We start from the raw sequence: 26015 nt of genomic DNA, 5'->3' as shown, positions 1-26015 counted from the left end.
CTCTTTTGGGGGAAAGAGCGATTGAGACAAGAATCAAAGCCTTAGGAAGCTGATAAAACCAGGATCCAACAACTTTTTTCCTTTATCATGCCGAATGAGCTAGAGGATTTCGGGTACAGGTAAAACGAGTAACGGTTTATTTAGTGAATGGAAGGCCAGATCGTACGCGTTCAGAATAGCACGCGGTGCACACCGGCACAAGCGTGGTTCGGAACAACTCCAACTTGAACAACGCAGCTTGATGTTTCAGTTTTACATACAATTTCATCAAAATAGCCGCCATGTTATTTGATAGCCAGATAACCTGCCATGAGCCGCCTCTTACGGCAAATTATGATACGTGCCATGAATATACATGTGAGTTATCGGGGTTAATAATGAAAATCTTCGGTACAGGATACACGCCTGTCGTCACGACAAAAAGAGCAATAAAGACGCATTTTACTGAGATTGATCGACGTTTGTTGTCTTTGTTTCTCACCCTTTTTTAATAGCGAAGTATTTGATAATTCTCAGAAGCTGTCATTGTCAAATTCAGTCATAATTTTGCCCAGTTGTTACTGACTATTTGCTTATGAGATTTGTTTACGTTGCACTTGACATCGGCAAATTATTGTGCCTTCGTTCACTGAACTTCTTAGCTACCGGTAATACTGTCCTTTCAAGAGTTAGAAATCCTTCTTTTTTCCACATGAACATGCTATTTTGTATAGTCAAATTATTCCTTTCGTAGTTTCCAATTTTGCCTCTCTACTCCCCAATTTCTAAACAGACAAAGATACAAACTGTCTTTCTGTCTGTGAAAAGTGAATTATAAAGTACAATTGTCTGCAAATGTCACTGACATGTGGTAGAAATCCTTCCATTTCTACAAAGACATGCTATTTTGCAGCCAAATTCATTCGCTTTTAGTTTCCGATTTTGTCTCTGTGGTTCCCTCAGTTTCTAAAAACCACACGAAACGAAAACTGTCTCTCTGTCTGTGAAAAGTGAATATTATAAAGTACAATTGTCCGCAAATGCCACTGACACCTGTTTGAAGTCCCACGTTTCAGTGGTATAAACAACGTAAACTCGCGAACTTCTCCATAAAATTTACCGGAGGATCAGAACATTGCGGTGCGAAATTAACGAGACATCCGTACCAGTCTTGTAGGTAAACTGCTACAGCAGTAAAATTCTGAGAGAAATTTACATGGTTTACAAGCAATTACTCCAGGGCCGGTATACCACTATTAAGGATCCTACAGACCCGTCTGAGGTAATGCATATTTTAATAAGTTCGATAGTTATATGGCTGTCTTTCATGATCAGATAAACTCGACAAAAGATCGCTTTACAGCTTCAGTGATGGAAGGAAAAGTTTGAGCTTGGGGTGTGAGTTCAAGACTATTGCATTTTTCGTGTTTTACGGTACGTTCCTCAGATAATCTGGTTTAAAAAAAAACCTAGGAATACTACAAATAACTATGAGAGATCTTAGACAGACTTTCACGTATGTTTATGCATGCAATAATCGTTTGAAATAATTTCGACTTCAACAAACAAGATGTCATCGTTTTTCATGTGACCATGCAAAAGAACACGCGTTCTCTTGAAGACAGCAGGCGAATAAAGAGTGACATCGATCTAAAGAAAGAGAAATTCTGCTCTTCGGAGACCATTTAAAAAGAAAAGAAAAAAGAAAACTTTTAAGCTATGTAATAGCCTCGACGATCTACCAACGCTAGTGACCTCTTGGGACTAGAATCCACGCGGAGAGACGAGAATTGCCCCAATATATAAACTGATCAGAAAAGGTAACCAGAACCAGATGTTTTCTACCGAAGTGAAAAAAGATATGGGTACACGAGATTGGCCAACCATTAAAACTTTGTTGTCACATTGTCCTAAAATTATTTTGTTAAACCTTCGTTCGTAACATTGGCGCAACGTTATTTTTTTGAAACTTATTCTGAAAACATATATCATGCATGGTCTTATTACATTGTTGAAAGGTGTTGAAAATGTTGACGCTTTGATGTAGAAAAAAAGTCACTCAGCATCTCTTTATCTATGCCAGTTCTAACGATGTTGTTGAAACCCTGGGAGCGTTTTTAACACAAAATGTGCAAATTTTTGACCTGATGCCAAGCGGAAGGGACGTTTGGCCAAAGATGAAGCTTCTTTAAATAATATCAAAGACTAAAGGAAAGTTCTGTCAAGGATCAAGAGTACTTTCGGATGCATTGCGCAGGTAAAATGTGGCATAGTAAAAAGCTGTCAAAAGCACTCAGGCAACCTTTAATATATGTCAAATTCAGTCAGCCAACCCGTTCAGAATTAAAAAAAATGGTTTTACGATTTAATGATATTTACCAAGTGAATCGGCAAAGCTGCAGACATATGTTGAATAGCAGGATCGTTGACGAGTGGCAAGCGTCCTCAGCGATATTAAAATCCTCGAGTGTTGAGGGACGAAATTAATTTTTTTTTCGTGTAACTGAAACTAAGTGAATTTTCTAAGTCGTGACATTAAATAAGCAGATCCAGGAATACATAAGCGAGACGTGCGAACTGGGAATAAGCCTCGACAAACTGAAATATAAGGTTTTAAGAAGGAACCCACCAGAAGTTTTAGTAACAAATGGACAAAAACTTTGCACCAAGATTATTTACATCGTCAGTTTCGCAAAGTTCTGTGCGACTGCTTTAAATATCTTCTCGAAAAAAATCATTTCGAACAACACCAAATGTTGAAACAAATTTTGAAGTTCATATGAAACACTTGAAAGTACTGGTGAAATGAAACTGATGATGAAGTTTTAACTGTGTTTGCACCAATTCTCTGAACTTTGAAATTTATTTTCTCGAGTTCCCATTGGAAATTGTCTCCGGTATTATTTCAGTCAACTATTTATATATGATTTACTTAAATGTAAAAAGGACTGTGCAATACCTAAAATTCATGTGGTACAAGGTTTTAGTCCAATAAAAGCTGAAATTGCTCGATTTTCGGTATCAGATTTCGTCTTACGTATTTTCGCCTACGATAGTTATTAGAGAAGCCCTGGGAATTGTTTGGGGCTATAGCTGTTGCACAACTGCACGGTTATATCTGACGCTCTTGTCAGTGCTGTCAGCACGTTCATATGAGTGTACGCGTGAAAAAATTGGCCCTTATAAATGCGCACGCGTCATCAAGTGTCTTAAAACATATGGATCCATAACTCTAATATAAAAATACAATCACTCACCGTTTGCTTCTTTATCATGTACGAAAGTGATAGCGATCAATTCTGATATTAGTTCGTTGGAAATTAAAACAGTATGCTGTCCAAGTGCCACAAGCGATAAATTAAGCAGTGTTTGGTAAAAAATCAATTGATATTTAATATCGGTTAAACCACGTAATTTCACATAGTTGTTTAATCCTCTTTTTTGATCAGGCGTTGAAGACTTGGGCTAGATTAAATAACTTTTCATCAAAAAAGTCAAACGCAAATCTTCCAATCTCCACGCATGATGCAGAACTTTAGCTTCAATTCGTGTGGACACAGTAGAAAGCAAGATATTGACCCACATTGTAAAGTAGTAAAAGAAATATTTATCTGAAGTATAGTGGGCTTAATTTCCTTTTCAACTTAAACTGTCAGGTGCTTGCTCAATAATGCTTTGTCATTCAAATATATATATGTATTTTTTGTGTAAACAGCACCAAAGGGTTGAATAAAAACAATGCAGGTATCTGCTTGTTTCTTGTTAGAAAAGAAAATGCCGATCACCCAAAAACAAGCAGTCTATAGTGAAAGCTGTTTAGAAATAAACCGTTCAAAATATGACCACACATATATATAAAGCTACATGTAAATATATTTTTAGCGGGTTAATGCAAGCGGTTTCTGTGAACATTTTTTTTCTTTTATTAAACTTTTTTTTCTCTCACTGATGAAAAATGCCAACGTGTTCTGATGTCAACTACAAGCAATCAGTATTTCTATCTTAACCTAACACAAAACCTGTCCATCAGTTACACAATATAATAAAATATAGGGAATACATAATGATCAGTTGGCCGTCGGCCAGAAAGAGAGCTAATAGTCATAGCAGAATAGCAATTCAAATCTGATTCATTTCTCTGCAGTTCAAATTTATGATCTTTCGTATATTCACTTAAATTCAAATAAACTGCACGTCCTTTGTTAACAAAACACACAAAAGTGTGCGTCTTTTAACATCAATAAGGTTTTATACCAGGTGTAAATAGATATTTATCAATGCCTTTGTAATTCAAATCGATTCTATCTGTTAACTAAGCGGCTGCACGAAAACTGTGAAATCGCCGACGATGCGCATATTCGCCAAGATAAATATTGCGAAATTGTGGCGTTGAGCAGGTGCCTGCCTGCCATGGTTTTAAACGCTTGAAAACCCATTTCTAAGCTACAGGAAAGTTTCAGCTCAGAATTCTTCAAAACGCATTCTACAAAATAACCCAGCAAAAAGGTAAGTGAAATAAGTCTATTTACACTTTACCTAAATCAAGCTATTTGCAGATTTAGTAAATTGGTCCGAGATATAACCACTTGCAATATACCAACATTAATTCATAATATCTAAATTCGTCCACGAACTGCGCCAGAACAAAGAACGCATATCGCGAATTTTATCTAGGACAGAGCAATGAGACTTTACCTGAGGTAGTTTCCGTCAGATCGTGCAACTGATTTTTGGGTCGACAACTCTCATTTTAGCAAACAAAAAAGTACATGTGCAGGATTTCCTACAAAATTTATTTCGTGAAAGCAGAATTTCAGTCGCGGCATACTATAGATGGAAATGTTAACAAACCTCAACTCAAAGACGAGATTAAATAGTCGGGGTCTTACAAGCGCACAAGAATTAGAAAGGATAAAAAATAATACCTCTTCAAGGTGTCAATGCCTTTTTTTTTTTTCTACATCCAATGATACACAGGTCAAGTTTTTTAGTTTGTTTAACGCTCGCAAAGCAGTAGAGCCAGTAATGTTTTAATTCGACTGAAATCGAAGAACACTTTGCGTACATAAAAAGAGATTTAATGCAGTCCGTTATCATTTCTTAAGGCATTTTCCAAGTAAGCAGCCAGTAAAGCCCGCAACTGCAACCAGCACGTTGATGACTGATCTAAAACTCGATTCTGAGTCCCTTTTTTTTCTGCTTCACCTCCAAACAATATTCATTTTTGCAGCCAAATCGAACACCCTCTGTATCAACTTCAAGGCCTAAGGCTCTGTATCAACTGCAGTGGTAAGATGTGGCATATTTCTTTTTTTTTTTTTGAAGAAAACAGCGCCACCTAGCAGAAGAGTTATGACTAGGCCGGGTTCCTTTGCAGCAAGTCTTGAAGAGCAGTAAAGAGCTTTCAGAATCATCCAAAGACTTTCAACCGAAACACGACCAAACACGAACTGCTTGAACAAAAGTGCAAATGGTAGCTTAATTGATCTTTGCAACGCTTAACTTGTCAAACAGCTTAATATTGTTTCGTTTCGTTCCCTTGATTTGTATCAACTATTTTTATTCAGGTAAAACTAATCTTCAAAGCAATGTGAGGAAGGAATCAAATTGTGATAAAGCTCAATAATTTGTATAGAATTTTTCGAATTTAGAAAATTTTGGTTCGTGATCACCAATTGTTTATCATTTTGTAGTTACCGAGTTAGTCTTGTGATTCTAGTGCCCGACTGCCCCCACAGAGAGTCTTATGACTTCAAGTTCTTTATCTTAGTTTATCGAGAATACGTTATAAGCTCCGAACAATACCCCATTGATTCGATGGTCATGTTTGGACCAGCACTTGGTTCTGAATCTTCCACAAAGATCCAGGTTAGGTTTCTTGTTCTCTAAACTGTAGATTCTATTGGTTGTTTCAAGAACTTTGTGGTTCGCTTTTGAAAGTCGCGTGCAAGTGTTTGGGTTAGCATTCTAAAAACGATGTTTAGTCCTACAAGGTCAGTTCGTCTCGTGTGGCGGCCGGCTATTTAAGTGCGTGTGCTTTTGTTGATCAAGCTCTTTTGTAGGAGAAGCAGCAGTAGTAGTCCAAGAAATAAAAGACCCAGGGACCGGAGTCTCGCGGTACTTCCTCGTTTGGACGACTGAGGGACTTCCAATAAAATGACTAAAACATTTATAAGCCCGAAGATGCAGTTGTTCCTGACCAAGCTGGATTTCCACAATGCACTGAAAATAACCCAAAATCCGTCGAACGGAATACGGTTCACATCGACATATTTTACATCAAGCTAATTTTTTGATACATAATTGAAAAGGAAACGCAGTTGATTTTAGAAAAAAGCTGAACGTTTGATATCGAATAACGTGATTGCGGTACACATTCGTCTCTATCGAAAGAATTCACTGCTCAACTGGGGTTTACTTTCCTCTGGAGATAGCGAAGTGTTGAATGAACGTCGATTGCGAAAAAGTTCATGCGATCTCAGGGGCGTAGCCAGGATTTTTCAAAGGGGGGGGGGGGGGTCACACTGCGTCAAAGTGAGGGTACCCACCAGATTGTTTTGTCGTTTTCGCCACCTGTTGTAGGTTGTTTTCTTAAAAAAAAAAAGGCTTACAAAAGAGGGGGTCACAGGCACCCCAGGGACCTCCCTAGCTACGCCCCTGGATCTAAAATGTCACGCATCAGTCATTCCCTAATTGAATGCTGTCAAGAATCTGAAAACACTTAAAGCGACAACCAGCAAATCCACTGGACCAATTGGTGCTGAAGTTCACTTCAAAAATTGGGAATATTTTGATTGCAGACAGAATTTTTAAAACTATTAAACTTCAGGATGTAATTTCGAAGTTCGAAGCCTTATTTGGGAGACTTCCACATCATAGTCTAGTTAATGTCCGCAAAAAAATATCACCGAACTCGGTAAAGTTATTTCATTTGTACTTTGTCACGATTCTTTTTGCGAAGAGGTTCATCAAATAAACAAAAACTTTAAATAAAATAAACAACTTTTTTTAGGTGTAAATTGTATTTAGCACTGCTAAAAAAATATTGCAAACAGAACATAAACTATTAAGAATACCAACTGAAGGGGGCTGAACAGCTGGCTGTTTACACAATGCGATGGAGGAGGTGAACTCGGGGCCACCGAGAACAAATCCAGATAGCGGCAGGTTGGAGGATTTGAACCAAGGACCTCCGAATTTCTAATGCAGCGAACTAAACGATTTGGCCGCGCCGCCTCCACATAGATTGAATCAATTTGAATCAAATTGTAAACTCTGGCTCAGAACGTATCTGGCAGGACTAATGTCAGTCATTTTATTCTAGGACTGAAGGCATTAACAGCGAGATTTATGTCATGGGTTCTAAAGTGCAGCTGTTGAAGGATGCAATCGACGTTCATTCAACACTTCGCTATCTCCAGAGGAAACTCAACCTCGAGGGCTTTCGTTACAGACGAATGTGTACTGAGGGCGACGATTCCAACCCTCTATTGGAAGCAAAAACAGCGGGAAAGGAGAGGTTGGAAGTAAACAATGAAATCTTCCATTTAAGCAAAATGGATCCCCTTTTGAAAGACGAAATACCACAACAAGAAAATGCAATTCAAAGAAACAATTTGGAATTCAAAGTTAAAGGATTCCGCCACGATGAACCACAGGATCAGGCTTCTGGAGGAGAACCAACCCAAACAAAAACTGTTCAGATGTTGCAATTGGAATCCAAACCTAAAGATTTCTTGGACAGCAAAAGTTATTGCCATGAACATTTAAATTCTTCATTGGAAATCAGGGAACTTGCCACCAGAGGAACAGTTCGCAAGGGACCATTGGAATCTAAGCCCAGGGGTTTACTAGACAGCAGCCTCTCTTGCCACGAATACTCGAATTCTGTTTCGGAACTTGAAATTCCAGGAACATCAATAACAGCTCAGCAGAAAGTCTCGAAATTAAAGAATGAAGGTTTCTTTGAAATCAAAATTTCTCGCACTGAAAACCTGGAGCTCTCTCCGGAATTCAGAAAATCAATATCAGGGGCCCAACTTGAGAGCAACAAGTCTTGTGAAGACCGCGATCCTCTTTCGCAATTCAGAACTGAACCAGGTGATACAAAAACACTTCGGAAGGAACGATTGGAAACCAAGGTTGCAGGTTTCCTGGACAGAAAAAGTTCTTGTGACGAAAATTCGGAGTTCTCCTCCGAAGTCAGAACACTACAACTGACAAAAACAAAACCAGTTCAGCCAAAAGACTTGCAACTTAAGCCTGAAAGCATCCATTGCATCAAAGATCCTTCCAACGTACAAAAAGACTCTTTCTCAGATGTCCCAAAACTACAACACCTTAAAACCATTCGATCAAAAGACTTGGAGTTCAAGCCTAAAAGCTTCCAAGACAGCAACAAATCTTGCCATGAAAGCCAGGATCCTTTTATGCCACTGGGTAAATCACCACTTTCCGAAACAGTTCAACCAAACATTTTGGAATTCAAGGCTGATGGTGTCCATTGCAGTAATAGTTCTAGCCATGAAGACTCCAAATATTCCTCTGGAAGAAAAGTGTCACGAAACTTGAGAAAAGCTCGTAAGAAGAAAAAAATGGACTTCAAATCTCAAGGTTTTCATTACAGCGAGCTTCCCTGTAACGAAGCAATGGAGGTGAAAAAGAAGCCGGAAATGAAGAAACCAGTGCAAACGAAAAAATCGACTCCAGTTCATGCCCCGGTTTGCAAAGTCCCGAGCTGGCAGGACGATGAAATAGTGAGAGCAAAGCTTGCTCAACGTCGCTCTGCCGTATGCGATAAGATTGAAAAACAATTACTGAACCAATATGGAATCAGCTTGCGAAATTTGAGGAAATATATGGTTATTGACGACATACTGAAGGAGGTGAACTTGCTGTAACATGAAATCAAACATGTTCAACTGAAGCGACTGATGCCATTACAGATCTGTTGCTTAAAAAAGAAAACAGAAACAAACGTTTTTTTTTTTTGCACGCCGTGTACGAAGAATGTAGAGAACGACTTCAAGTAAGAGAAGTCAGGTATTGACATCTGAAAGCGTGAAAGTTTTCTTCACTACTTTATAACTTTTTTTTTGTCAAAAACAGGTAAAAAAGAATTATCAGCACTGCTAAAGCGTGTGATGCCCAACAGTTATATGTTGCAATATTGGGAAGAACTATTCAAACATATTTATTCAAATCCGTAGACAAAAGCACACACACACACACACAAAAAAAAAAAATGGAAAAAGGGGTTTCGAGGTTTTCTCTGTGTAAAACAAAATCCTGATTTGTTTGAAAGACAAATTAAGTAACTGAATCGGCAACTTTTACAAATGTATGCAGGTATACTTTAATTCCTAAGGGTAACGAATATATTTATGTGTTCAGAAATTCTCCTTACAGTGAAACTACATTAACTGTCAAGCATACAGGTAATAAGAATAACGAAAAATATTAACAATTGTCTTATGCAGTCATACATTCAATTTCTAAGAGTAGCGAATACATAAACTCTCCTTACAGTAAAACAACGCTGTCAAAGATACAGCTAGTAATGAGAATAACCAAAATTATCAACTATAGCCCTAAAGCACTAAGCAAACAGATTGGAGAATTGAGCTTAACCTCGACATAAGTCATTGCCAAAATTTAGTTTGTTAAACCTGTTGTTTGTTAATTAAACTGTTTCTGTGAAAAGGTCTCTTGAATATCTTTAGTGAAGATAACAGATCTGTAACCAGACTGCGAGCAATCTCTCTTTTTCTCGAAAATCCGAGGGGAAGACCGCAGAGAACCGGGAGAGGAGAACGCAACACAATTGAGCGGTCGTGAGCGAGCGAGCTCACTTGTTTTACGTCTTTCCACACGGATTTTCGAGCAGAAGAGAGACTGCTCGCAGTCTAAACTGCCACGGCCGCTTTTTACAACACTTATTTGTCTTAAAGACGAATCTTTATATTGCTGATGGCGTTCACATTTTGCCTCATTAAGCAGCGGTGGGAAATGGTCCTTCAAAAAACACGGGTCTCGCAAACTTTTCGTCGAATTTCACCGGGCTCGCAGTCTCGTTTTTTCAGCGGTTATGTGCGTCTTGCTGTTTCAATTTTTCACAAAGCTTTCTGGGAGTCTCGATGTTTTGCAAGGCTAAGAAAGTCTCGAATGGCCAATTTGTTTGTTTGTTTTCATTAATGATGGCCGAGTGTCTTAGTGTCTGAACATCTTGCGCTCGCGTTTAAAACACTTTAAAGTCTCGGTCTCGCAATTAAAAAACAACTCAAACTGAATGCCTCGGACTCACAAAGAGTAACACTTGTCTCACCGTCTCGCATAGTCTCGCATTTATCATTCACCTTCCCTTCATTACCATACGACTTCGCGCAGAGAAGGCATCGTGCGACATGCGAATTGACTCCAAACATCAAAGCAAGAACATGCTGAATTCCCCTACCAAAGAAGTGCTCTAGGGCACACTCCCTCTATAAATTCGCCCCCTTTTCAAGGCCAAAACTGACACAGCTAGATGACTGCCGCATTTCCTGCCCCTTCCACCTCACTTCCTTCAAAACCCTAGCCTCCGAGAAATTTTGCATTTTCGGGTCAGTATTGCCTCTCAAACGTGTGGTTGTAAAAGACTTTTGACTAGTCACAAATGCGCGGTCGTTTGAAGGACAACAACATAATCAGTGATATGACTATATAAATTCGGCGTATTTTGAAAATCTTAAACCACGAAACCTGACTTTTCGCGTTTCTATTTGTAGTTGAAGTCTGTCCCTAACGCTCGAGCTATTTCTGAAGCCAACAGATCAATAGAATAGCCACGATAAAATATTTGTGAAATTCTTAAGCAAAATCCAAATTCAATTTTTGAACTTAGCGCTGTCCCCCCGAGTCTCCGTTTTGAAATCTGTGTCCCACTGGAAGGTAATTAATTTGGTAAATTTGGGGCGACAAGATCCATCTTCACATGCAAATTTTACTAGCAAAGTTAAAACAATCAATTTGCAATGGTGTATTCAGCCGTAGACCACTTGTCTATGGAAATATCAACATTAATACTAAGTGGTCTGAGTAAAATTCTGCTTCGTTTGAAAGTTATACTGGTAAGATGAAACAGATTGGAATGGACGTCCGGATCGGACACGCCAGTCTTACAAAAGTTTTCCCAGTCTCCACAAATCCAAACATATCTATTCTGAGGCAAAAGAAACACGACTTCATGAAAGCTTATTACGTAACGCATCAGTGAAAATGGTTTCTCGTTTTGAAATTGTCTGCAGAACGGAAGAAAACCAGAATGAAAAAACAACATTTTCAGCGTCGTTTCCGAAAGCGAGGTGGTAACTATGGAAACTGTCAGAGCCAGACTTTCGTCTCCCTAATTGTGGTAATTCGCTGGGTAACTTTGAAGACATTGCGTAATATTTGCATTTGTATGATGCTGATATTGCTTTTTAGGAGTAATAAAATCTGTAAATTTTCGCCATAGAGTTCCAAACCGTACCTTACATTTTCAAATTGGCAAGGGCATTGAGCTTCTTGGAACTGCATGATTTAGTTGGCAAGGCTTAATAACTAAGTCAGGGTACACACAAGGAAAAAATTGAACTGAGTTTCACAGCGGAAACTACTAAGTTTCTAAGAAAAAAAAATTGAACCATGCTAGCTGAACCTGAGAAAACTGAAACCGCCCCTTGTGTACATTTTAGTTTTTTGAGAACCTGTCAAGTTGTAATAGGGGTCTTGCCATTTGATACCTCAAAGGCGTTAATGTGAAATGTTTTAAATTCTAAAATGTGTTCATCAGGCCAAAAATGTAAACAATATTTAAAACAGTTTGTTCTTACATGCAGCGTCAAGATAATAATGTTTTGCATTGGCAAAAGATATCAAATGCGTCTGAGTGTTTTTACATTCTTAAGGAAACGCGAATTTATCTCAACAGCAAATTTAGACTGGCGGATTAAAGTTTTGACGGTTGTTTGTGCAAAGTAGGAGAAAACCCTTTTTATTTAAAAGATATTCATTTGTAGGAGCAGGTGTGTCCATTGTTGTTCGTCCTTTGTTTGATTGCTATGCAAACCTGTCAAATTTAATCGCGTTTCTAGACGTCAAGAAAAAGGACACGGAGATCCTCACAATTCAGTCGTTCTCCTGTGTTAGTAGCCAAAGCGCTTCGACTTCCTGATTCCGAAGGAAATAAAAGAGTTGCAAGAGGGCTATCGCTTGGCTTTTTTGCGCAGAGAGACACGATGAGAACCAGAGAAGAGCAGAATCGAAAATTACACGGCTGCGTGTCGCGTCGGTTCAGTATGCGCTCGCGAAGGTACAAAAAACTCGCTGCGCAAGAGGAACTCGACGAGTCGCGCGCCGCGTCGGCGAAAACTCGCGAAGAGAATTCGCGAGCGACGACGGAAGAGTTCGACGAATTCGCCATGAATCGCTTCAAAGGCTCGCGAAAGGCCGCAAAGTTTAACGCAGCTGCAGCTATTGAGGAAGATGATGGACTTGACATGGAAAAGGAAGCATTGCCTGCACGCTGTAGGAGACACGCTATTTGCGAAGAGATGGAAAGGTACATTTTGAACGACGCTGGCGTCAGTTTACGGGGCTATCGTGAGTTGCTCGTAACACGGCGTCTTCTCTTCGAGATGCACCTGCTGTAAAGAGGAAGTCAAGCAGAAAACACTTGCAAGTCAGGCCTACGGCAACTTGTAAACATCTCTTTAGTTAGGACGCTTTAGAACAAAGTAAAACCCAGACTTACAGCAACAGAAAAAGCGTCGAGAGACATCATGCGTAACTTTGACTTTATTATGGAGTCATATGCAAGGCGGCAAGTCGAAGAACTTACGCGTAACACGGTGTAGTAGTGTTATTTGTGATATTGATTAAGCTGGTAAAGTTCGAATTGAATTAAAGTCGAAAGAGTCGTTGAATATATTAGCAAAAAGAAGGGAAATAAGGACGTTAAAAAATATTTTAGCCATTACATTTTTGGTAAAATTAATTACAGAAGTCAACAAACAAAATACTCATAAATTCATCGCGTATGGACACAGCAAAAATTGCGTTTAATTTATTCTTAAATTCAGCCTAAATATATCAATTGTAGGCAAATTGTAATTATTGTAAGAAGACCTTTTCGAGGTCGATGTATGAAGGAAACTTGTTCATGCTTGAAATTATTCTTGTAAAAATGTATTATAGTTTTTCCGCTTTGAGTCCGATTATACTGTAAAATTAATGATAAAACGCAGGCGGGGAGTCTGCGTAAAATAATAAAAATACAAGGAACCCGTAGCTGCATGGTGATTTACGATAATTTGCGAAAAAAACATGGCAGCGATAACGCGTGCGAGGTTTCTGGTATCGAAAATGTAGTTGCGTGCGATATTTTTCAGTAGAGAGGTCGAAGAAAATTATTTTCAGAAAGTGATTATAGAAGCTTTTAGAAAAGTATTTTATATTTTACACGCTGTCGGAGTGTGAAGATAAAGCATGAAAAACATAGACGTCTCGGCTGCTTTTTTGCGGTTGTGTTTGAAGGTCCTCAGTGCACGGAATAGATACAATCTTAACTGACTATACTGACGAAAACGGAACGTCAAACACAGTTCGAAAGGGTATTTCTCCCACCTCATTTCAATGGATTTTCTATTTACGCTAAAGAACCGGAATTTTGGTGACAAAACTAGACATCATCGTTTAGAAAGTTGAAAGTTTTCCGTTCCTCGTTGTCAGGCTCTCTGTCTATGTGCGTAAGTGCCCATAAATCAAAAGAGTTCGACACAGCGCTTGAGAACTGAAATCGTAATTTGCTGGCCTATAAGTCTCATCATATTACCGGATGCATTTTTGTTGTACAAAATACTACTTAAGCCCGTAAATTAAGAGATTTGTTTTGAAAGTTGAAAGTACAAACAAGTTCAGGCCACGTTAGTCGCAAGGCCAAACTAAGCACTTATCTCAACCCCTCCCCAGCTAAGCAGACGAGAAAGAAGCATGAAATTGAAAATTTCATCCAGAGTTGATCAGCTGTTTACACCAGCTTCACTTTAAGACAAAATCATTTCAGTAGTGAATCCTGAGCGAGCTGTCGGTCCTCGATCGAGTTAGCTTATGTTATATATGATCTCCATTTGCAGTGCAAATGGGACCATTGAAATCAATAATTATAAGCTGGAGAGATTACGGGAATCAAGTAGTCAGAGCCACGCGGAACGGACAACGATTAGTAACAAAAATGAATGACGTATATTCTGGTATATATAAAAAAATGTATATATAAATAAAATCTCGCGATATTTAGATCTATCTAATTTATCTATAGGAGAGGAGAGAGGAGAACTGTAGAAGGAGAGAGGCAGAAGATGGGTTTTGCCACTTGGAATGAAGATGTCACTGCTGCGAGAGACAGAGCATATTGGAGGAGACAAGTCAATGGCCCTATTCTCCCGGAGGAGAGCTAGGACTATAATGATGATGACTTTATGTATAGCTGTCGCTAATTATTTCAAAGTGACAGTTAGAAATGTTCAAAGGTGTATAATGCAAGTGAGAAGCCATTGTAATGATCATAAAGAATTTTTTTAACAACACTTTAATCACCATCGAAATCGTGGTTAGCTTATAGAGCGTATTCACTCACGTGTCCAGCAGCCATACAAATTTATTGGAACAAAAGAAAGTGTTTACATAAGAAAAGAGTTAAACTCCCACAGGATTGGTTTTCTACACCAACATGGCCGCCGTTTCATTGTTTTGGAACACTAATATGGCTGCCATGACGTCATGTGCATATGCTCTATTAGGTTCGATTAATTTAACAGCAGCTTTACGTAAGTTTCCCTTATACGAGTATGGCACGCTCTGATGTCAAATGATATCTATTAAATTACCATTGAGTTAAGTGCACATATTTTTGTATCCACTGAACTACTTTATTTGACACCGTGTTCCTGTGACTCTCCGGGCGTTAAACTGTTTCCACACGTAGCACCGGCAATGCAACATACAAGAGATGTATTAAAAATGGCTGTATGGCGGAAATAATTCTCGTGTTTTGATTGGCTGGCGAGGCGAAGTATTTAGCATGTACACACGTGCGGCATGCTGTCTCACAAGGAAAGTAAAAACAATTAGGTTCTTTCCTCTTTGATGAACGCAATGAGATTCACGGAAAACTTATGAATTAATTTTGCAACGCAATAAACTATTAAAAACGATGGTTGTCACACTGACAACCATGCTGGAATGTATATGACAATAATAATAATAATTCTGCATTTATTTAGCGCTACTACTATGAAATATTCAAAAGCGCTTTACATAAAAAGAAGCTAACAAAGATCTATAAAAAGCATGACCTGTGATGTTCACAGTGATTTTTTAAATGAACCTTTGACTAGTCTGTTGTTCAAGATAACAAAACATTTTTTTGACGCGCATTTCAATAAAATGTCAGAATACAGCAATTAAACTGAAGAGTTTGCGATTCGTGACTAGATGGCGGCCAATTTGACTAATAGAATTGGCGCTTCGGGGCATTTTCTACTGATCCAATGAAAGGCCAGGAGATGGAATTAGAACTAATTAAAAGGAAAATTACCCTTAAGTTATGAAAAATTGATGCTCTCAGTGAATTGTTTAACACGTAAAGAAGACGACCATTTTAGTAATGAAAGCCTTTGTTTTTGTGAATTCCTTTCCTATAAAAGTAGAAGTTGTGGATTTTAATTTCAAGAAAAACCGTAAAAGATATTCTTAGTTGCCGATTTAGTTGAAAGGCTTTTGGTAATACAATACAGCTAAGTTATTATAGTTAAAAAAAGGTGTTAAATGACGTTAAGGAAAAACATTTATCTACAGTGAAAGGATATAAAATCAGTAATGAACCAACATGTTTTTGTTCTAAAAATGATGATTTAAAATTATGTCACAATTAGATATGCAGAGCGGAGAAATAAACAGGAATTCCATTGTGATTTAAGGAAGTTGCTGGTATCATGAAAGAGGAAAACACTTGACAAGCACATTAAAGGTTGAAGAGGGAAAAAGAAGTCATAAAATAATACAAATAAAAGGAAGCTATAGTAAGAGACCAAACTCTGGCACAAGGAAGTTGATATGGAGAGATCGGTGATGACGTCATTGTCTACATTTTCTTCATTAGCATACGACTTTGAGCTGAGAAAGCATCATGCCAGATGGGATTGACTTTACACATTTAAAAGCGCTAATGAGCTCATACATTCTTGTACAAGTTCGAGTTTTTAAACCCGCGTCGTACAAAAGTATTCAGTACATCAGGCTCAATTCCCAGGCACAGTATTGAAAAGCTATTTAATTTCTGTAGCTTGATTAGAAACTGAATTGCTTATGCTAATGAGGCAAATATTGTAAACAAAGATTCCCAAAAACCATTTAAGGAAACACGAATCCTAAACTGGGGAAGTTCCAGATATCATTTGATGGTATTTTTCGTGGTTTCGGGTGAAAAATGCCACATGCTACATGCTAGTACACTAGCTGGTACACTAGTACGGCAATTTGATTAACATTGACCTTTACAGGAGAACTTAACAAAAGCTGTCTTTTCAATTTTAAAAAGTAACTTACGTTATCATCCCCCATGTTTTGATTATTAAAACTATGACGTCATCTCTAACGCGCGGAACCCACACTGAAGAATGGAACATGAAACTTCAAAGTAATTTTGCGTTTTCGAAAGGCCAACCCAGTTTTGCCTCTAACCATTAGGCCACTGTGCCTTTCCAGAAAAAATAAATAAAGTTCTTGTAATAGTACTGAGTGGAGTCCAGTTCGGTCTATAATAAACTCAACAAAATCGGACGACCGCAATATGGAAGACTGTTTCGCTTAATTATTAATAACGTGGGTGACAAATTACTCCGTAATTGTGGCGCTCGCTAAATTTCAGCCTAAATGTATATTTCAGATGTGAAATTACAAAATTGCCATGAAAACGTTTGGCGCCAAATTTCTTGTCATATTTCTTATTTAACTGGTCACCATTTCATGCGTTTTTAACTTTTCAAAAATCTCTAAGCTTAAAACAACAAGCTGTTTGTCTTCTTATAAAAGATGTAAAAATTATTGCCTTTGATCAGTTTTTGTAGGAGTTATCTTTTTTCCAGTAAGCCCTGGCATTCCCCAACAGGTGGCAGATTTAATCAGCCGTTGTCAGGTTACAATACAGTTCTAAGGTACAAAAATACCACTTTCATAATCTTGGTCTTTAAGCCTTCTAAAAATGTATACTTAATCATGGTCTGGAATTAAATTTTAGCCACGAAAAAAAGTTTGAAAAAATGCTGTGTTTATAAGTCCCGCCTTAATCGCAGATTCCACTTTATTTTTCTTTAAGAGGGCATGGTAACGAATCTGCAATATCCGGTAACGAGCGCGCGATGTACGTGTGGAAAAGGTCAACAACTACAAGCGTGAGAGAGAAGAAAAAAATAAATAAGCTATTTTCCAGTTTAGGGTCAGTCCGTTTTGGGAAAAACTCTGACCTCGGACTCTAAAATGCTGCCTGAGACCGAATAACTGATATATATTGATATTTGTTAAGTTTTTTTCCCTATTTTTTTGATATCTCATGAATGCGACGCTAATCAATCACAGGCCTGTCATTTTTCTATTGAACTTGAAAGAGGTCTGGTAACGAGATGGCTTGATTTAGAGAGCAAATTAGCCACTGATTTATTTTTTAATATTATGATGTGGAGAAGCTAAAAAATACCGTGATCAAAGAAAGCCAAAGAGAGATGGTTTTATTGAGTTTAGAAAGGACTTAAAAAGTGACAGGAGGCTAGTCAGAAAATAGTGAGTAAAGGTTATGTTTTTATTTTTTAAAAAAACAGAGTAAGAGGATGTCTTCTGACAGAATAAAATTTATTCTTAAAATTTCTTTTATTTTTTTTTTAATTTTACCGAGAGCTCGTGCTTTTTATTATAAATACAAGCAAAATTGTTATTTGTAGTCTAGACAAAGCCGTCAAGAGCCAAAGAATCTAGAATAGTCTAGTTTTTACAGCTACTGAAAAACGCCCACGAATCCGGCAGACATTATCGGCTAGCCATGCGACAAGAAGATAGTACAAGATATGTCATATCTTTTTTTCCTAACTCTAATCTATCTTTTGTGACGTATGGCGAGTGAAAAACGTGTCAGTTTGCGTGGAGATATCTTTAAAACTGACAGAAACCATGCAAAATAACAAAAACAAAAAGGTGGAAAAAGAGTAGTTACGCCGATGTTCTATTACAGAGTAGGTTTTACGAACCTAATTTAAAAGATTAGACTCTGCTATAAGAACTAGATTATGATTGTTAATACTTAGGTTAATCACAGAGTATATCTGTTTTCAATCGAGGCTGTTTGTGGTGCAACAATTGAAGCTTTGAAGGTAAGACTAATTAAAGAGCTTTGTCAGACCCAGTTCATGAACATTGACAGAGAATTCACACTCGATTTGACTTTATCTCGATCATTAGACGTGGAAAGGAATCAAACGGAACAGCAGACATGTTTTGATCGTTCACCTTTCAGTCTGACTCAAGCTTAAAATATTAAAGTGCACCTAACCCCAATTTTCTTTTTTTCGCTAAAACAAATCCACACTTTATTTGAAGCATTTGGGCGAAAACATTTTTGAATTTGGTTGAATCCTCGATTTTCTGTGCCCTTTCAAAGTCACGCTTGAAGTGTTGCACGACCGCCTTTTAGGGAGTCTGGGGCGGCGGTTGCTGATGACGTCTACCCAAGAACCAAACACAATGGCGCCTCAGTCAGCTCTCTGTATTTGCTCGAGAAAATGGAAAACAAAACTAGTCGTTATAATGTATTTTGGAACTAAAACGTCCAAGTTTTCTTTCAGAATCATTTCTTTTTCGTCACTGGAGTTAGAGTTAAGTTTCGATTCGGAAGACTCCGAAATAAACTTCGATCGAGCACGTTCGACAACTGTGAACTCACTGCTTAGAGCTTTGAGAGCAATTTACAATATTTCAAGCGACGAAGGGGACGACTTCTTTGCGGACGAGCTGCTTGTATATTAGGAATGGAAAGCTAGATAAGGAGTGGAGGAGCAGGCAAACGAAAAGCAGGAAAGAAAACCCAAGGACTGCTTTGGATGGTAATTTCGTCACCCAAACACGATTCCCACGCGTGTTTCTAGCCCGTTTGCATTTGTCCTTAGCGAGAATGTATTTTGTCAAGGTATGATTTGTTCTATTAAATCCAGTTCGTGTTTTACTTTCTGTTGCGTGCGTCATGTTTATAAGAGCCACGTACGTGTTGCAGTTTTCGAGACTTGATGACCTCCGAAATACGGGCTTCGATCGATTGAAAATCGTACTGTTTGGACCTGTATTTTTGAAGCTGCGGGAAGCAAGGCGAAAGGAAACACTTCATACAATTACCGATTTGACATTGCCACCCGTTTTAAGTCGGAACTCCAAATAACCAATGTAAGTTATTCTCAAAGTTTGCAGTGAAATTCGTCGGATAAGCGAAAAGGGTGTGTTCCCTAAGCGGTCCGCAGATAATGTTACGCGGTCATATTTTCGAAACTTGCACAGAATCTTTGTCGCACTACTGATTTCCAAACCTTCGAAAAACTCTGCAAGTCTAACAATTTTGTTATCATGTTATTCTAAAGGATTAATCTTCGACTTTTATCTAAATCGAAAGAAAAATACGTGTTGCATGGTTAGCGGCGTACAGTTGCAACCTATTTACATATCAGTATATCGGTCGTAACGCTTCTTGATCATGATCGATCACACAACTTTGCCGGTTAGGTTATTAATACTGCGGGATTGGAAGATATAGGTTGTCGATAGTTAATTTATGAAAATAGCATTTGAAAGTCTGTGGAACAAATTCCAGCGAGAGTTCTTCAATGATTCTAAGGGACAGCAGTTCGCTTGTTTCGGTTCGACAAAATCAACCATCGTTTACGTCTTTATTATACCATTAGCCGATCATCGTCAGTAAATTGTACAGTATATCTTTCTTTAAATCTGGGATATTGCTGCAACAACCGAGAGCACCTCTGGAAGGCGTTTCTGCGCACTTTTCGAATGTGTATTGCACCATCTTGAAGGAAATCAGAGGACCTGAGATATCCAGTCTTCCTGGGTAGACGTCACAAGAGCTGCTGGACCCATTCTCCTCAAACTCGGCCGCGAAACAAAATGGCGGTGTTTTGGAGCTATTTTCGAGATTTCGTCGGGGCAAAGAAAATCGAGGATTAAACCGAATCCAAAATTCTTTTTTGCAGAAGTATTTCAAATAACAAGTAGATTCGTTTTAGTGAAACAATAATTCTGGGGTTAGGTGCACTTAAATTCTCCATACCGACTACAGCTCATTTCCTTTGAACTTAGTTGTGACAATTTCGTATTACATCGAGAGACAGTGCAGGGAAATGTTCAAAAACTGTCAATCTTTTTCACATGAGGCTTTGTTTTATTTATATTAATTCCAACTTCATAGTTATTCGTGCAACTTACACGATATTAAACTTTCCTTGGGAAAGTTAAAATGTAACAATATTGCAATAATATTAAATAATATGCAGCTGTCTTCACTGAAAGTTGCATATTTTACAAAATTGGCATGAAAGGAGAAAAACAATTCTTTAAGCACGACATATTGAGAAAGTATGCAACCATATCCACCACTATTACAACGATATTGCTACAATATTAAATAATATGCAGCTATCTTCAGGGACAGTTGCATATTTTACAAAATTGAAAGGAGAAAAACAATTCTATAAACATGACACAATCTTCAACTCTCCTTGAGAAAGTATGCAACAACATGCAACACTATCACGGCAATATTGCAACAACATTCAATAATATGCAACTTTCTTCAGCGAAAGTTGCATATTTTACAAAACTGAAAGGTGAAAAACAATTCTATAAACATGACCGACATCAACAGAAGAAACAAAGGAATCGCCAAGTTAAAAAATCAGTTTACCCAACAGTGATTTCTCTAAGATTTGAATGCAAATAAAATGAGTTAAGTTAAATTGTTTACTTCGAAATCATTTACTCATGTTTTCGTAATTTTAAACTGTGCAAACGCAAATGCTTTCAAAATATTTTCGGCGCATAACAGCTTTTTTAATCGTTAAAATTCGAGTTCTCACACCAAAACAGGCGGCAATGATTGTATAGTGAGAGCAACTATCAAAATATATATCATAATCAATCGAATTTTCATTGCTGCGTTCGCTGCATCTCAGTTTTCGATGCACACCGGCTAACATATGAAGCGATCTTTTGTCGGAAGAGTGTTCACTAGTCATTTTTACCAATAAGATTCTGCAGGAAAAAGTAATAATGATAATCCGTTATGAACACGACAGATCAAATTAATACGATGCGCAGTTTACTCTCGGACTGCGTAAGTAGCGCGATCTCCTTTTTCAAAATATTTTGAATACTACGCAATGAATAAACGAGTAATAAAACAAGATATGGTAAACAAGAACGGTTTTCGAAAAAAAAAAAAAAGCAGCAGTCTCTGTTTAAAACTAACGTACTATTTTTGCGCTAGTTTTCAATATCACGAACTGCGTGGTAAGCAAAAAAAGCCGTTATTCTGAACGCCTGGTTTACGACAGAATTACATTTGAAACAGACTGTTACCTAGAATAGCAACCAAAAAATGTTTATCTAAATTTTTGCGCGCGCAAAAACAAGTACGTTCACATGTGGGCGAACTGGCGGCGAACTGTATAATTCTAATGATAAAAAACATATATATCCATTTCCAAATGTACGACATAGCTTTAAAACACCAAATGAAATAGTGCGTGATAGTTTTGTTCAAGCAATCTCAATTTATGCCAGATTAGTACTGGGTATGCTCGAGAATACCGGGTTATATTGACTGTGCTGAAGGTATCTCCTTTGTTTGAAGCACTAGATGACAGATAAATTGTGAGATATGAGGGGTATATTGTCCGAGTGGGTGATATGCAAAATACTATGTCAGAACGAGTACATTGTATTAGCGATAAGCTGACAGAGTTGATTTAAATTGATATACTTAGAAAAAAAAATGTGCATCGCTTCCACCAGGATGTGTACTTTCGATTTCTTGCACAAATACTGGCAACAAATAAATAACATTTGCGCTTTTGGAAAACAAAGGTTGTTTCAAATATGAAAGGCCACTTGAGATAACTATATTCTGTTTCCTTTATTCTCTTCAATGTACCACTTGAAAAAAAAAAAATCACGTTTTTTAATTTATTCACCACACTACGTAGGTAAATACGAGAATTGACGCACATTTGAGTCAACATTTACTCGTGTCACTCATCTTATCTCCCTGCCGTGCGACATTGGCATATCAAGATTAGGTTATTCGGTCACGTTGTGAAAGTTTGCAAGTTTGCGAAGATAAAACTAAAAGGGTTGTGGTATTGTAACTCTACCATTGCTGTCAACCGAGGCTTTGCCTGAAGCCAATGATGGTATACGTTGATCAAAAGAGACCTCCCTGATTGCTTTTAAGGAACTTTTTAATTCGTTCTCAAGCGTCCGGATTTACGTAACGTCAACTCTCGAACAAAAGAAGAGTAATCTCGCTTTTATATCAGAACCGCTGGAGCCGATGTGTTGCTGTGCACAACGTACCGATAGAAATAGCTTGCATTGTCTACAATTTTGATACCGCGACTGTGCGCGGAACAACTGCAAAGGAAACGAGCTGAAGGAGAAGTGTAATCTATTTTTTTTACTGAGAACGCAAATGGCCAAAAGAATGGGGCGCTTAAAGGACCGAGTTTTCTCCAAGCTCCGTCGTCCTTTTCATTACAAGAGGGTTCACAAGAACAAAGATGACCTTGAAGAATCTGTGATAAACAGCAGTGAATGCGCCCGAACCCACTGCGAAACAACAAGCAAGGGAACTGTGACCTACAGCTATCTTAAACCTGATCACAACCATCGTAACAACAACTCAGAGTGTCCGTGTTTTCAGAAAGGACTATTCTCTCTTGAGGAAACTGAACTCGAGAACCTCAACGAGCACAGGAAAACCGCCGAGGCTGACGAGGAAGAAGAACTAGTCGCACAAACGAAGCAATTGCCACCGCAAACTCGAAGGCGTTCCTCAGCTTTTCAAAAACTTATCAACTGGGTGAAGCCGGAGAACAGAAGACACGCAATTTGCGAGCAAATGGAAAGAGAGATTGAGACGAGAGGAGTGAGTTTGCGGCAGTATCGAAAATTCTTGGCCACGACTTACATCTTGTATGATCTGAAAATGCTCTGATTAACAAAGGATTTGACGATCCATACTACAAGGAAAGAGTGAGAACATTGTGAGATTAATAAGAACGCTGTATGACGGAAAGCTGACAGAAAAGTGAAAACTTCAAATACGAACACAGCGTCGAAATGTAAGGCGCACATTTAATAAGCTAGTAAAGCTTCTAGATTAGTCCGATAATAATTCCAGGTGAAATGTCAGGAAAGTGACCGAATGGTCAAATTTAATTTTGAAAACATTGCGGGTAATTCATTTCAAATTACAAAGCGGAAGAGTTGGAAATTTTAAAACAAAGAAAAAAAAAAGAGTGCAAGCAAAATCTGAAAAATTAATCATCGTAAAAAAAAAAAATAATAATAAAATAAAGTAACGCTATCAAATGGCATTTCAGTGAACCGCGTTTTAGCGCATTGTATGAACAACAATGAAGTCGCCTTTAAAAAATGCTTCGTTCAGACTAAGAATTCAGTTAAGGAACCAAAAATTTGAGGTTGAGGTAAAAATCGATATACTAGTTCACCGTTCATCAGTCTTCAATAGCCAAAACACGGGAATGACGCTAAAAGTCCACAACTAAAAAATTAACAGGAGAACCGCTCATGTTACATTGTGGGGAGCGCACTTTTGGACTCGTTATGGCATTTTTCACTATTGAAGCGTGCAAGAAGTCACAAACGATGATTGCTCGAAATTATCCATAACAAGTGCGGATACTCTTTGTAAACAGAGACTTGCTCACGGCTAATGGACTTCAATTCTTGAACAGTTGAAAAAACTTTATCCCGAGCAGCGCTGAGGAATTGAATAAAAAGATTGTTTTTAAATAAGCTTCATGAGAAATGCTGACTTGATACAATGTGTTTAGTCCAACGGCGAAGACGAACAGCGATAAAGATTACGAAGGATAAAAAGGCTTGCCGTTCATTAAAATCGCGGCCTTAAAGTCGGAACTACAATAAAAAGTTATTTACAGTAAGAATTTTCACATAATTCCTGTCAAAGTATGCCGAATGTCGCTAAAAAGCTCCCTGCAAGTGCGAAAGGTTTGTGTTTTTCGTTGCCCCAAAGAATACTGCAGGAAAACGTGCAGCCATTTAACATAATAAAAACTCAAGGTTAATAATAAAAAAGTACAACTTAGATAAAAACAACAGGGCGCATTTTCGCGAAAGTGCAGGATCGGTTTCCTCAAAATAAGATAATATAGTCAATTAGCTTTTACCTGATTACTGGCAAATGTTAATTTCCAATGTTTTCTAAATTTTCGAGAAAAATCCGCCAATCATGGTAATGTTTATATTTAACATTAAAAAAGTAATTGTGGCAAAAACATTGCATTGGAAATGTTTTTTAGCTAGTCTCTTGAGATAGTGATCTTCGGGTCTTTATTTACAAGACAAAATTCTGCTTATGTCTATATTTGAACATAAAAAGGTAATAAAATCGATTATTGCCATTTTTCCTTTTTCAGTGATATTGGAAGAAGGAACTGATGACATCACGATAACGGGCGATTTCGATATTAAAATTTTTGTCTTTCCTTTTGCTATGTTGGGCAAGTTCAGTATCATGGCCTTCGAAGATATAGCGACACGGTATCATTACGAAGAGACAGCCTTCACGGGAAAAAACCATGCCGCTTCCGCATTTGATACAACAGTCGAACTTCCGGTAACGGCCATCTCTCCACAACGGCCTCTTTTTTAGGTCCCGGAGTACGGTTCATGCATTCACTCTCATTTTAACCTCGATGATAATCAAAATATCGTCATTTGTCACTGGCAAATAATTTATCTGCGAGACCCTGACAAATCACGATATTTTGTTGATCATGCGATTCATATTCAAATTACTCTCCGCCAGCTCTGGAAAGCGGTACGCCATAGACCCTTTTCATAAATGGCTGCCAATTTAACATTCTTTTGTGTGCATTTAAATTAGCCTCACTAAACTCGTTTGGGAGTAAAAATTCTTTTGAATTATCGACTCAAAAACGAGGTTAGTCAGGCTAATTTTAATACTTACAAAAGAATTTATAATTGGCAGCCATTTATGAAAAGAGTCTATTTTCCACACGAGAGTGCGATTGCATTTACGCATGAGCAGAATATTATTTGTGCAAATCACATTAATGCGGTACTACGCATGAGCAGAACATTATTTGTAGGCAGTGATAGGCAGTCATTTGCAGACCAAGTGGTGGGCTCTCAACCAATGGAAAGGAAGAAATGGATCGAATGATAATATAATTTCCTTATCATTATAAATATGAATACTTTAACATTTTCAGTTTATTTATATGGCTCTTCATTTGACGTTGACCATTCCGAAACGTTTGGATTTGAGTTTCATCTCAGGTCGTTACCATGTGCATTTAGTAAACAATTGGCTTTCGTGCTGGTTGCTCTGTTGAGTAAAGCAAGTTCTTGCTGCTACACCGTGCTGACGAGACCCAACCAGGAACAAAGCACCATCAATTAATCAAAGATTAGCGAGAATTTGGATCTGTTTCTTCAACTTTTCTTGAAGTTTTATGAATATATTTTCCATCCATCCAGTCAGTTTGACTTCGACTAATCTCGCACTTCACAAAACATCAGTAACGAAAACTACCTTTATGCGAGAGAAAAAAAGCTTTCAACACTTTTAAAAGACTTTCCAGCAACCCAGCCCTCTTTTGTTCTGCTCTAACCTTGAGGGA

The 26015-nt window shown here is 38.0% G+C and overlaps 2 protein-coding genes across 3 annotated transcripts; both read left to right on the top strand.

Annotated features, from left to right (window-relative positions):
* The first annotated feature begins 1202 nt into the window (after positions 1–1202).
* Positions 1203–11792, top strand: LOC145497245 (uncharacterized). 2 transcript variants are annotated; one of them, XM_081477067.1, is made up of 2 exons: positions 1203–1261; positions 7304–11792. In XM_081477067.1, the coding sequence occupies exon 2, from the start codon at positions 7335–7337 to the stop codon at positions 8877–8879; it is 1545 nt and encodes a 514-aa protein (XP_081333193.1). In that variant the 5' UTR covers positions 1203–1261; positions 7304–7334; the 3' UTR covers positions 8880–11792. The 2 variants fall into 2 exon arrangements, with proteins under 2 accessions (XP_081333193.1, XP_081333192.1); XM_081477066.1 differs by lacking the exon at positions 1203–1261 and adding an exon at positions 4421–4485.
* A 6651-nt stretch (positions 11793–18443) lies between these two features.
* Positions 18444–25978, top strand: LOC145498118 (uncharacterized). Its single transcript, XM_081477994.1, has one exon. It carries the CDS (start codon positions 22793–22795, stop codon positions 23315–23317), a length of 525 nt encoding a protein of 174 aa, XP_081334120.1. The 5' UTR covers positions 18444–22792; the 3' UTR covers positions 23318–25978.
* Positions 25979–26015: the final 37 nt, after the last annotated feature.

Source organism: Orbicella franksi, chromosome 9 (genome assembly GCF_964199315.1).
Source record: "Orbicella franksi chromosome 9, jaOrbFran1.1, whole genome shotgun sequence".
Lineage (NCBI taxonomy): Eukaryota > Metazoa > Cnidaria > Anthozoa > Scleractinia > Merulinidae > Orbicella > Orbicella franksi.
The sequence above is the reverse complement of the archived record's forward strand: the minus strand, read 5'-3'. Positions and strand labels throughout refer to the sequence as shown.

Bases quoted from the DNA above. Each gene is read 5' to 3' on its own strand.
- LOC145498118 (XM_081477994.1), top strand. From the start codon at position 22,793: ATGGCCAAAAGAATGGGGCGCTTAAAGGACCGAGTTTTCTCCAAGCTC.
- LOC145497245 (XM_081477067.1), top strand. From the start codon at position 7,335: ATGGGTTCTAAAGTGCAGCTGTTGAAGGATGCAATCGACGTTCATTCA.